Consider the following 13,913-nt stretch of genomic DNA (forward strand, 5'->3'; position numbering starts at 1 on the left):
GGAAGCTTTCCAATACTGGATAACCTATAATGATCAAACCATTCCCATTCTTACATTTGAAAGCATTAAAGTTGGTTTACAAGTGGAGGACAAAAAAATAGACTCACTCATCTCACTCATCTTCTTCCGCTTATCCGTTCCCGGGTCGCGGGGGCAGCAGCCTCAGCAGGGATGCCCAGACTTCCTTCACCCCAGACACTTCCTCCAGCTCTTCCTCCAGCTCCTCCGAGGGGAGTCCGAGGCGTTCCCAGGCCAGCCGAGAGACATAGTCTCTCCAGCGTGTCCTGGGTCTTCCCCGGGGTCTCCTCCCGGTGGGACATGCCTGGAACACCTCCCTAGGGAGGAGGGACATGCCTGGAACACCTCCCTAGGGAGGCCTCCAGGAGGATCCGGTACAGATGCCCAAGCCACCTCAGCTGACTCCTCTCAATGTGAAGGAGCAGCGGCTCGACTCCGAGCTCCTCCCGGGTGACCGAACTCCTCACCCTATCTCTAAGGGAGCGTTCAGCCACCCTGCGGAGGAAACTCACCTCGGCCGCTTGTATCCGCGATCTTGTCCTTTCGGTCACTACCCAAAGTTCATGACCATAGGTGAGGGTAGGTGCGTAAATTGACCGGTAAATCGAGAGCTTCGCCTTTCGACTCAGCTCCCTCTTCACCACGACGGTCCAGTACATCGACCGCATAACTGCGGACGCTGCACCGATCCGTCTGTCAATCTCACGCTCCATCGTTCCCTCACTCGTGAACAAGACCCCGAGATACTTGAACTCCTCCACCTGAGGCAGGACTTCTCCACCCACCCGGAGAAGGCATGCCACCCTTCACCGATGGAGAACCATGGCCTCGGTTTTGGAGGTGCTGATTCTCATCCCTGCCGTGTCGCACTCAGCCTCAAACCGCCCCAGCACATGCTGAAGGTCCCGGTCCGATGAAGCCAACAGGACAACATCATCTGCAAAAAGCAGAGATGAAAAAAATATAAAAAAATAGACTTTGAAATTAATAATTTAATTATATTGGCTACATTTTTTATTCATAAATGTCGCTTTTTTGAAAATTAATCCAATCTTTATTGCCTATCTAAACGAAATAATTCAGTACAAAAAATATTTAAAATCTTGCATGATTCAAAAAGCCCAGCATCTTCAGAAGTTGTACCCTAATTCCTGACTGATCACTTGCGTTTTTTCTTTTCTTTTCTTCTTTTTTTTTCTTTTCGCTGTGTATCTTTGTTTTGTTTTACTTATTGGTCGCTCAGTGTTCTTTGATGAAAATGTTTTTTCTGGAATGTACAATGTGCCTTGTTTTTTTGTAAATTCAATGAGAAAAGAAAAAAAAAACATGGCGGCCGCGGTGACGTCTCCTTCGCAGAAGGAGGCGTGACGTCATCACGTCTGCAGGACAGGAAGTGGGAGAGGAGCCGATGGAGCCTCGTCCAGCGGCGTCCAGCTGCTGCTGCTGCCGCTGCTGCTGCTGCTCGTCCCGGGTCCCGGCTGCTGCGTCCACGGCGCCGCCTGTGGTGGCGGGGTCTGGCGGGATGCGCTAGCCGGCGGCCGGCTCTGCTCAGCTCAGCGGCCGGCTCTGAGAGCTGCTCCTCCGCCCCGCTGCAGCGGAGCCCCGGCGGGGGCCAGCGGCTCCAGCAGCCCCGGCTGCAGCTCCGCACACAACCCGGGGAGGAGGGGACGGTGATGCCTTGATGTCCGACCGGCCACGGTGTGTCCAGTCAGAGACTCCAGGTCGGTGATGATGGGGGTTCAGGGGCGACTCCAAACATGTTTCCTAGGGGGGGCCAGATGGGGCCACTTCAATTCTCGGGGTGGAACCAAAACTAAAAGCCATTAATACAGGACTTTATTATACTGTTGTAGTATACAGGCTCAGAAATACTTTTTTTTTTTTTTTTTTTACTTTCTAACTTGTCTGCATATATATTAATCGTTAATACCATGTTGGTAAAAACCTAAGGCATATACAGGACTGTCTCAGAAAATTAGAATATTGTGATAAAGTTCTTTATTTTCTGTAATTCAATTTAAAAAAACAAAAATGTCATACATTCTGGATTCATTACAAATCAACTGAAATATTGCAAGCCTTTTATTATTTTAATATTGCTGATTATGGTTTACAGTTTAAGATTAAGATTCCCAGAATATACAAATTTTTTGAGATAGGATATTTGAGTTTTCTTAAGCTGTAAGCCATGATCAGCAATATTAAAATAATAAAAGACTTGCAATATTTCAGTTGATTTGTAATGAATCCAGAATGTATGACATTTTTGCATTACAGAAAATAAATGACAGTCCTGTATACATATGAAGACAATGGTCTCTCTTGTGTAACATCTAGCGCAGGGGTCGGCAACCCAAAATGTTGAAAGAGCCATATTGGACCCAAAACACAAATAGGTCTGGAGCCCACAAAAAATGAAAAGTCTTGCATTAGAATGAAGGCAAATGGCGAAAGGCGAAATGTTGAGAAAAAAGTGGAAATGTTGAGGAAAAAAGTGGAAATGTCGAGGAAATAGTCGAAATGTCGTGGAAATAGTCGAAATGTCGAGAAAAAAGTAAAAATGTCGCGAGTAAAAAGGAAAGGAAAAAGGAAGAAAAAAAGAGCAAAAAAATAAGAAAAGGAAAAAGAGAAAGAAAGAGGAAAAAAAAGAAAAAAAGAAAAAAAAAAGGTCAAACATTTTTGAAAAAGCTCCAGGAGCCACCAGGGCGGCGCAGTGGGTTGCCGACCCCCGATCTAGTGACATCTAGTGGCATAAAGTGCAGATTGCATCCATGTGAACTAAAACCATGAACTCTCTTCTAAGCCCATGTGTCTCATCTCTGTCTGTTGGGTCCACAGAGATGGCGTCGCAGCTCCAGGTGTTCTCCTCTCCCTCCGTCTCGTCCAGCGCTTATTCCCGCTCCAAGAGGCTGAAAGTGGAGAACCCAGCCTGGGATGTGTCCACCCAGCTGAGCGATGGAGCCTACTACCAGCAGAGCCCGTCCCAGGGCGGGGCCGGGGCCCCCTCCACCTCGGGCTCCGGCTCCACCCAGGGGCCCCCGCCGCCCGCCGGGCCCCGGGAGCAGGCCGTGGTGCGGGCGGCCGACAGCACGGGCAGCCTCCGCGGACCCCCGTCCTCCTCCTCCTCCTCGTCCTCCTGCTCCTCCTCCAGCCGGCTGAGGAAGGAGTCGTCCTCCCAGCAGTACAGCCTGAAGAGGAAGAGCGAGGAGGTGGACAGCAGCGACAGCGTCCAGATCCTGGAGGAGCTCTCGGCCCCCGTGGTCTCCAACCGAGCGGGCGGGGCGGGGGGCACCACCACCGCCCAGTCCATCGCTCACTCCACCTCCACCACCAAGAGCAGCACCTCCCACAGCGAGGGGGACTACCAGCTGGTGCAGCACGAGATCCTGTGCTCCATGTCCAACAGCTACGAGGTGCTGGAGTTCCTGGGCCGGGGAACCTTCGGCCAGGTGGCCAAGTGCTGGAAACGGGGGACCAATGAGATAGTGGCCATTAAAATCCTGAAGAACCATCCTTCTTATGCTCGACAAGGCCAGATTGAGGTGAGTGTTCTGGACATGAGAGAAGCAGCTGGGTTGGTGGTAGGCCTGTGTTGAAAAAAATAGATTTTCCAATTCTAAATCGATTTTCATATTAATTCCTAAATATTGATTCGTATGTCTAAAGATCTTTTTTTTTTTTTCATCGTTACATTACAACTTTTGGTATTTTTTTGTTTATCCCCAAAAAAGGAATGTTTTGTTGGACACGAGAATAACTGGTGCCATGTTTATGCCTTTAAATATGTTTAAAGGTATGAAAACATTAAAGTTTTCAGTTATAATTGCATAAATTGTCTATATTTCATTACTTTATATCAGGGGTCTCCAACCCTGGTCCTGGAGAGCAGCTATCCAGCATGTTTTACATCTTTCCCTGCTTCAGCACACCATGATACAAGGAGCTGTGTCAGCAACAGAACTGCCCGGACCTTGATGACAAGTTGATTGAATGAATGAATGAATTGTTTATTTCGGTTACATTACATTATTTGCAATTCAAACTGTGTGTGTGTGTGTGTGTGTGTGTGTGTGTGTGTGTGTGTGTGTGTGTGTGTGTGTGTGTGTGTGTGTGTGTGTGTGTGTGTGTGTGTGTGTGTGTGTGTGTGTGTAAATGACAAAACACTTTCATACAAGTTTACACTCATCAGTTTCACACAAAAAATAATAATAAACTCTGTAACCGAAAAAGGAATAGGCTGAAGCCAAAGCTTATATTTGCCTACCCTGTACTTTCCAACAGAAAACCCAGATTATCTGCAATATGAAAAGAAACAAAAAGAGAAATTCCTTTAAATTGTTCTGCTTAACCAAATTATACTCCAATCATTTAGCATTGTAATCATTTAATGTAATTATTTTACTTTTCAATATTTTTTTTAAATTCAACAGAGATTTACACAGTTTCACTTCATCACTAAGTTGATTCCATAATTTGACTCCCAAAAATGAAACACATCTATATTTAACATTAGTCCTAACACGACATCTTTCAAAGACCCACAGCCTTCTTAAATTATAATTTGTTTCTCTTAATTTTAAGAAATGCTGAAAGCAAGCAGGAAGGCTATTATTCTTAACTCGAAACAAAATTTCTAATGTTTTTAAATATACAATATCTATGAATTTTAATATGCATGACTCTACGAATAATTTATTAGTACTGTCACGATAAGAAAGTTAAGACGACCATTGATTAGAATCAGGTGTGTTCATGCAGGGAGACACCTAAAACATGCTGGATAGGTGGATCCAGGACCAGGGTTGGAGACTCCTGCTTTATATACTGTCTTGGAGTTACATTTGCATAAAATGCTAAAAACCAAATTCTCAAAAACCAAAATAGACCGAAAATGGAAAAAGTTAAAATGGAATATGGGAAAAAATAAAAGCGATTTCATACGTCCTCTGTTTCCTCCCTGGATCTGTTTGGTAATTCTGACCCACATGATGTTTGTGAAAGCAGTTCTATCAGCATTCTGGGAGCTGATTGGTCCTTACAGCATCATTAGCTGCAATACTTGCTGTTGAATCTCAATATAATACTGGTTTTAATGTGTTGCAGAACTACACAGTCATATAATTCAGGTAACAGCTCAAATCAATATCGGAATCGAATCAAATCCTGATAATCAATTCTGAATCTTAATTGTGTCCGTCTCTAGATGACTGCCAGGGGCAGCTATTTAGCCCCTAAATAAAGGGCTGTTTATCAGTGTGGGATAAATCATCATCACTCATCATCATCACTAGTATTACCATATCTGGATTATTGTGTGGAAGTTTGGGGCAACACATATATAAGCAATTTACAACCGCTATTCAGACTGCAAAAAAAAGCAATCAGGATACTTCACAATGTGGGTTATAAGGATCACACAAACACACTGTTTAAAGTCACATGTGTTGAAATTCTGGGACATTGTCAAACTAAAAACTCTACAAATCATATTCAAAGCGAGAACTGATTCACTTCCAGGCAATTTACAGAAAATGTTTTGTGACAGGGAGGGGGGTTATAATTTAAGAGGAAAATTTAATAAAAAAAAAAAGTGTTCATTCTAAAAGGAAAAGCATGTGTATCTCAGTTGTTGGGGTGGATCTATGGAATGGGTTGGGTGATGGGTTGAAGCAATGTACAAATATAAATCAATTTAAAAAACAGTAAAAAAAGGAAGTTATTTGAATATTTATGTTTAATTTATAATAGAGGTAACAAAGGGGCAGGGTTAAATAAGTTTTACTTCTACCTGCTCCTTTTCGGACACTGTTTTTTTTCCCTGTTTGTATTACGTTTTTGTTGTTGTTTTTTTTTTTCTGTATGTTTTGAATTTGTTTAACATTTTATATTTTTCCCTTATGTGTTTGAAATAAACAATTCAATCAATCAATCAAATGAAAATGAAAATCCAAAGCGTGAGTAACTGATGTTAATCTCCTTCCTGCAGGTGAGCATCCTCAGCCGGCTGAGCACCGAGAACGCCGACGAGTTCAACTTCGTCCGCTCCTACGAGTGTTTCCAGCATAAAAACCACACGTGCCTTGTGTTCGAGATGCTGGAGCAGAACCTGTACGACTTCCTGAAGCACAGCAAGTTCAGCCCGCTGCTGCTCAAGTGCATCCGGCCCATCCTGCAGCAGGTGTCCACGGCGCTGATGAAGCTGAAGAGCCTGGGCCTGATCCACGCCGACCTGAAGCCCGAGAACATCATGCTGGTGGACCCGCTGAGGCAGCCGTACCGGGTCAAGGTCATCGACTTCGGCTCCGCCAGCCACGTGTCCAAGGCCGTCTGCTCCACCTACCTGCAGTCCCGATATTACAGGTGTGGGGGTTTGGGCCCGGTCTGCACCGTTTAAAGCAGCGGTCTGCACCGTTTAAAGCAGGGGTGTCAAACTCATTTTGCTTGGCGGGCCGGATTTGAACAATTGTTTTCTCGCGGCCCGCACGCTCAAAATAACAAAAACGGTGCGGAAATGTTTTTCTCTAATTCTTTTTTTTTTTTACTATTGTTATCTAATCCAATATCAGTTTAGTTAATTTTAAAGGAAATATGCACTTTGTTTACACTCTAATTATGTAAAATATATTTCTTCAAGATCTTTCCTTGAAATTTCTCGGTATTTTTCAAATTATGTAAGATACTTTTAATATAATTTTACAAAGATAAACAGAAACAAGTATGTTTTTTTTAAATTTCGCTTTTTTATAGGAAATTTAATTGAAAGCAACATCTTTCTTGTTACATCCGAGAGTGTTTCTTTGTGATTTAGAGATTTTTCCAGTACAATTAAGTGTATTTATTTTTAAAAATTGGCGCAGATATTTACACCAGTGTGCCAAAAAAGTCAGCACTTCTTTTTTAACTGTTTTACTTTGTCACTCTCCTCGTATTCAAAACTGAAATTCTCAGAATAAATATTGTCTATCATCTTTTTTAGCAGTGATATTTTTCCTGCGAAAATATATAATAGTAGTCAGTTAATAAAAATAAACGACCGTCTACAAAGAAATAAAATCGGCAAATGCATTCTAGAAAACTAAAAAAATTTTGAAAACTGCTCTTTTTGTGGAATAACGATGGATTTGTAGAAGAAATATATTATCGGATATGCTGTGATTCATGGCAATTATTTATCCCTTCCTTTTTAGTAAATTAACATTTCGTTTTTTACGTTGGAAACTTCTCGCGGGCCGCATGAAAATCTCTCTCGGGACGCACATTTGACACCCCTGGTTTAAAGTGAAGCCTTTATTTTTTTTTTAAGCTGAATGCATCTGTATTATTTTGGTCAGGGCTCCAGAGATCATTCTGGGTCTTCCCTTCTGTGAAGCCATCGATATGTGGTCTCTGGGATGCGTCATTGCTGAGCTGTTTCTGGGGTGGCCCCTGTATCCCGGGGCCTCGGAGTACGACCAGGTAAACCTTTATGTGATTCTGAGTAGGGGTGTACCGATACACTAATCGGAAAAAAAAAATAGGAACTATGAAATATCGATCAATCATAAGAAGGGGAGGCGCACTTTTTGGCGTCTATCTCCGCCACGGTAACGCTTTTGACTGAGAAAAGTAATGCGCATTGTCGCAGGATGGAGACGCATATTTTGATGTATAACACACCTGGGTGCACGTTACGGTTCTGGCCGCATTAACTGCTGAAGGAATGGCATAAATTGCGCCAAAATTACACGATTACACTAGGGGTGCAACGATACACTAATCTCACGATACGGTACGATACACGATATTGACGTAACGATAACGACACGATATTATAGCAGTATTTTTTTAACAACCTTGAATGAGGAACATATGAGTGGAAAAAAATGGTCTTTTATTTGAAAGACACAAAATACAAAACAATACTGTGTGTTTGCCCTATTGTTCCAGTTTGTAATGCTTTATAACTGTTTAAGTTTTAAAGAGAAAGCCAGGCCAACCATTTTCCACAAACTGAACTAAAAGTAAATGTCACGTTTGCATTATGATCTTCAGTTTCATACAAGTACAAATATTTTGCCACAAACTGAATAGTTTCTCTCATGTATGATTTGACTTTTTTCTTTTTCGGAAAATTTAACAGCTAAAATTAAATAAATAAGTAAACTATGAAAAGTCCTAAACTCCAAATGCAACATGACTGTTATTGATCTTGTTCCAGAGCTCAGAGCTTCACCTGCTCCAGCCTGAGGCCGTAAGGTGAACCCGTTATCGTTTCATCCTCCCACCTTTGGGGACACAATCTTTACACCATAAAAAACATTGATTCATGCTCTCCTTAGGAGTAAAAGTTCTGAGCTTAAAACCCCCAAGAGTCCCGTGATCAGGACCTGCAAAACGGTACTAGTTTCTTCTGAGCGTAGTCAGATTTTGGTCCGCAGGTCGAGGTCGTCACGTGATCCCGCTGCACCAATAGGATGTTACTAGTAAACACAATATATTAATATTAATAACCCAATATCAGCTACAGTTTGTCACCTCCACGACACGTATCGTGACGTTTTTGTATCGCAAAATTTCGTGGCAAGATATATTCTTACACCCCTAATTCTGAATCACTTCATGCATATCCCTCTTGTCCTATAAACTGCTTTCTATCGTTGATATGTTGATGAATGTTTCTGCACAGTCAGCGGTTTGCGGTAAAAACTGAAGCATGAACTTTAGCGTTCTTGTGCCAATTGAAATAACTTTTTCAGAAAAGCCTCAGGCTTTAGGGGGCTTTTTTCCCCAACACTGTTTAGGTTTAAGGATGTTATTTTAAAGAAAGGTAAGAGCCTGAAAAATCCCACACAAATAAAGGTGTGACAAGTAGTGGCTATTATGCAAATCATTAAAGGTAGAGTAAGTAATTCTATGCAAATCTCAGGACACTTTTTTTGTCCCATTTAGTAAATGTCCTCCAGAAATGTCTTACCCTACCTTTAAGACAATATCAGCCTTGTTCGTAACACATTATACACATCAGTCATTTATTTGTTCATTCTTTGCTTCTTGTCATATTTTCTGTTTCCGTATTGGCCCGAATATAAGACGACCATGATTATAAAACAACCCCCTCTTTTTCAAGACTCAGGTTTGAAAAAAGACCTTTTGAACACCAAATTCAATTTTTATACAGAAACAAATGATTATAACAATATATTCGAGAGAAAAAAAGCATGTTATTTTGCCTCATTCAAATCATCATCTTGAAGTTTGCAGCATAACTTCTCCTCAGCTACCGGTTAACCTGCCGATCTTCCACCCACTTTTCTCCAGATTGTTGCTACGTTTCTCCATTTTCTGTTATGTCTTCTCTTATTTTCTTCTCTTTTCTTTCTTACCGCTATTTTTTATTTTTCTTCTTCATGACAGGGGTTCGCTTTGGCCTGGGGAGTTTAGTTCAGCATTCGCTTTAGAGATATCTGGCGCCATCTAGTGTTGTGAATGGGTATTTCGTCTAGACCTCGAATTAGGGCTGGGCGATATGGACCAAAAGTCATATCTCGATATTTTCTAGCTGAATGGCGATACTCGATATATATTGATATTTTTTCTGTGCCATAATTGGGGTTTCCCCCAAAGCATTATAGCATAGCATCTCTGTTAGCTTCTTTTTTTTCTGAGGCAAACCCTTAAAAAAACAGTCAGTTTTAATACAAAGCCTCGTGCCAAATGTCACACAGGTTCCTTTATTAACAGAGGTCTGCACAATATCAAAATGTATAAAACAAATGTAATAAAAATAAACTGCCTGCATATATAGAATAAAATTGCTTCTTGAATAAAATAAAACAAATATCCCTTTCCTGCATAACAATTAAATTAAAATACACTGTGCAATTAATACAATGTAGACAGTAACAGGCAGACTTTTCCACTGAGGTTGACAATTGTGCAAATAACAAAACATTTGTGCAAATCTCAAATAAAACATTCAAGTCAATTTGTCACAAAATAAGCTATATCAAAATCATTTAAAAAAATAAAAAAAAGCTATATCGATATAAACAATACTGTCTCCATATCGCGTTTGAAAATATATCGATATATATTAAAATCTCGATATATATCGCCCAGCCCTACCCCGAATGTAAGACAACCCCCACTTTTTCAGTCTTATTTCAATGCAAAAAACACCCTTATATTCGGGCCAATACGGTACTACTTCTGTCATTTAGCAGACGCTTTTAGCCAAAGCGACTTAAATCTGAGAGAAAAAACACACCATTTCGCCCTGCCTTGCTCAGGGGCCCGAGGTGGTTAATCTAGGTTGCCCTTCTGGGGCTTGAACCTCTGTAGCCACTAGACTACCACTCCCATCTAACGCCCGCCACTTCATTCAGTAAACAGCCCACATGTATGATGGTGCAGGAGGCCACTCCGTCAGCTGTCGGGCCTCTAAACACGACCACAGTGTTGAAATAAGCAGCGCCACATCCGTCTCTTACGTTCTCCCACCGGTCTCTCTCAGATCCGGTACATTTCCCAGACACAGGGCCTTCCAGCAGAATACCTGCTCAGCGCAGGAACCAAGACGAGCCGCTTCTTCAACAGAGGGCCCGACTCCAGCTACCCGCTCTGGAGACTCAAAGTAGGAGACACATTTCACATTTCTGCCTTCACTAACGTTTACAGTCCATGCAGTGAGGTCTGGCTGTGCTCTCTCCTGCAGACTCCTGCAGAGCACGAGACGGAGATGGGGATCAAGTCCAAGGAGGCCAGGAAATACATCTTCAACTGCCTGGATGATATGATGCAGGTAACAAAGAAATACAAGGAGTGTGAACAAGAATAGAGGGAATGGCGTCACAGATGCGACTTCACAGCGGGTTACGCCCTCTGAGTGTCGGAAAGACCGAGTGTCGGAAAGACCAAGTGTCGGAAAGACCGAGTGGCAGAAAGACTGAGTGTCAGAAAGACTGAGTGGCAGCGTAAACTTTCAGTTTGAGCAACTGGAAAACATCTAAAATGGGAAAGAGCTGTTGTGTGATCGACTGTACTCATAGATTTAGCAAGAAATCTGAGTTATCGTTTTACAGACTGCCGAAAAATAAGCTTAAGAGAGACAAATGGATCACTGCAATTCACAGAAACAACTGGATTCCAGACACCGAAACGTGGATTTGTGGTTCCCATTTTGTATCAGGTAATGTTGGATTTTTGGGTAGCTAACGTTAAACGGTCAAATCATAAAGTTCAGTGTCCTCATCACTTTAATTTCTACAACAAATCCTGCCTTGAAGTCGGACCAAGCGTCAAGACTTTTGTAAGCCTTCAAACTTTGCTTCGTGTATTTCCCCGGCGTAGAAATTAAGTACATAAAAATATCAGGAAACTGGATTCATGGCCAAATATTAATGTCCATGGACCACTGGTTCTTGGTAACTGTACCAAATATTAATGTCCATGGACCACTGGTTCTTGGTAACTGTACCAAATATTAATGTCCATGGACCACTGGTTCTTGGGGTAACTGTACCAAATATTAATGTCCATGGACCACTGGTTCTTGGGGTAACTGTACGGGTCACTGTCAAGTCCAACTGCCTTTAATTTAAGCCGATAATCAGCTGTTATCCCGTCTTCTCCACTAGTTGCAGCTGTTTTTGCTGATGTTTTTGCACCTCCTGCAGGTGAACATGACGACCCTGGAGGGCACCGACATCCTGGCAGAGAAGGCGGACCGGCGGGAGTTTATAGACCTGCTTAAAAAGATGCTGACCCTCGACGCGGACAAACGGATCACGCCCATGAAGACGCTGAACCACCCCTTCGTTACCATGACGCATCTGCTGCACTTCCCTCACAGCTCCCAGTAAGACCAGTGCAGACTCTGACGGATGACTCCACCTTTCATTACAGCAGGACTGTCCAGGCTGGGTTTCCTGGTGCAGCTTCCCACCCTCAAACCTCTCCCCATCCCTAATGTATCATTGGTACAAAATGACCTTATAACAACATGCTATTTAACTTGACAACCCGTCAATAATAACAAATGTACGGTAGATAAAGTAGCTTGACTGTATGAGTCAAATGAAATTTAAAAAAAAAATCAACCTGAAATAATAAATAAATATTAAATAAAAAAACTTAAAACTAGCAATTAATTACTCACCAAAAGAAAGTTACCTCCACCACCTCAACCCCCCACAAAAAACTGAAAGCAGGTCTTGCAGGTCAGAAATCAAAGCTAAACACGCACGTGTGCCTTGTAGCATCCTATGATGTCATAATTTCACCCTATAATGTAATAATTTCACCCTATAATGTAATAATTTCACCCTATAATGTAATAATTTCACCCTATAATGTAATAATTTCACCCTATAATGTAATAATTTCACCCTATAATGTAATAATTTCACCCTATAATGTAATAATTTCACCCTATAATGTATCCATTTCACCCGATAATGTAATAATTTCCTATAATGTAACAATTTCACCCTATAATGTAACAATTTCACCCTATAATGTAATAATTTCCTATAATGTAATAATTTCCTATAATGTAATAATTTCCTATTATGTAATAATTTCCTGAAAATGTAAGAACGCCTGAAAATGCAATAAAATTTGTACTCAATCAAAAATGTAATAAAACCCAATAATGTAATAACTTCCCCAATAATGTAATAAAATTTCCTGACGGATATTGTAACAACATTTTTACCAATAATGTAATACCTTATTACATTATTGGGAATTTATTACATGGAACTCAAAGTCTGTAATTTAACCCAATAGTCATTCTGGTGTTTCAAATCCAGCGTATATAACATTCTTAGATACTTAAAACACAAAATGTAGAACTCTGGACTGAAAATGAACATATATATTACATTATTTGTCAAGTATTACATTATCAGTTTTGGAAGAAAAAAAAGACCCACCTGAAAATGTAATAAATTCCCAATAACGTAATAAGGTATAACATTATCGGTAAAAATGTTATTACAATATCAGTCAGGATATTTTATTACATCATTGGTGAAGTTATTACATTATTGGATTTCATTACATTTTCGATTGAGTTAAATGCAAACTTTAGTACATTTTTTTTTCAGGAAATTATTACATTATAGGGTGCTATATGGCTTTAACAGATGCACATTTATTTCATTAAAAATAGTCAAACTTCTTAACAATATAAATTGATATAAAACTATAGCGAATTTATTATATATTGGCTAAAGTTTGTAGCTTATATACGACCAACTGATCATGTGAGCACTCTTTCTGAACAGAGGTGAATGCAGAGAGCGTTAACAAGGTGTTAAATAAATGTTCATCAAAGCTGCTGGAAAAACAACATTCTCCAGTCTAGAGATGGAGACAGATTCATATCTAATGAGTGGCATCTTAGGTGTTTGTGCCGCAAAGTTTTATTTCAACAACACACCCACCTTCAAGTGAAGCACGAGTTTCCTCGTGTTTTGCTTTTTTTTCCTCTCTTGCCCCTGATTTGTGTCTTTTGGATGAAAAGTTGAAATCTCTGCAAGAGCCTGCCTGCACCTTCTGATTGGTCAGATTTCAGGTGCTGCCAATCAATGCACGGCCAGATTACTCCATTAAACCATTCAGATCTCTTTTCTCCCCTCCTCCTCACGGTAGCGCATATGCACATCCATTACGCACATGTGTTGCCGAGAAAAATGCTGCCCCTCGCGCAAAATGCGGCCCCCTTTGGCACTGCTCGAGTTGTAAAAAAAAAAATCAGGGGGGATGGTGGATTTTATCATATGGGGACAGATAATTTGTGCTGATTACAAATAATATAATATATTACAAATAATAGCAGTGACCAAAACACCTGCAGAAATACTGCAGGAATGACATAGCAGCAGTTAAATGCAGCCTTCTGTAAGCTTTAA

The 13,913-nt window shown here is 41.0% G+C and overlaps 1 protein-coding gene across 4 annotated transcripts in view; it reads left to right on the top strand.

Moving 5' to 3' along the window:
• The first annotated feature begins 1,413 nt into the window (after positions 1 to 1,413).
• The window catches only part of hipk1a (homeodomain interacting protein kinase 1a), a 40,916-nt gene continuing 28,416 nt past the window's right edge, over positions 1,414 to 13,913 (top strand). For all 4 annotated transcript variants that reach the window (XM_061735210.1, XM_061735212.1, XM_061735211.1 and 1 more), the window contains exons 1-7: positions 1,414 to 1,739; positions 2,857 to 3,560; positions 6,005 to 6,378; positions 7,350 to 7,473; positions 10,511 to 10,630; positions 10,712 to 10,798; positions 11,673 to 11,854. In XM_061735210.1, coding sequence (XP_061591194.1) covers positions 1,700 to 1,739; positions 2,857 to 3,560; positions 6,005 to 6,378; positions 7,350 to 7,473; positions 10,511 to 10,630; positions 10,712 to 10,798; positions 11,673 to 11,854 — 1,631 coding nt within the window. In that variant the 5' untranslated portion in view covers positions 1,414 to 1,699. The remainder of the gene's footprint in view (positions 1,740 to 2,856; positions 3,561 to 6,004; positions 6,379 to 7,349; positions 7,474 to 10,510; positions 10,631 to 10,711; positions 10,799 to 11,672; positions 11,855 to 13,913) is intronic.

The sequence above is a fragment of the Cololabis saira genome, chromosome 12 (genome assembly GCF_033807715.1).
Source record: "Cololabis saira isolate AMF1-May2022 chromosome 12, fColSai1.1, whole genome shotgun sequence".
In the NCBI taxonomy this organism is placed as follows: Eukaryota; Metazoa; Chordata; class Actinopteri; order Beloniformes; family Belonidae; genus Cololabis; species Cololabis saira.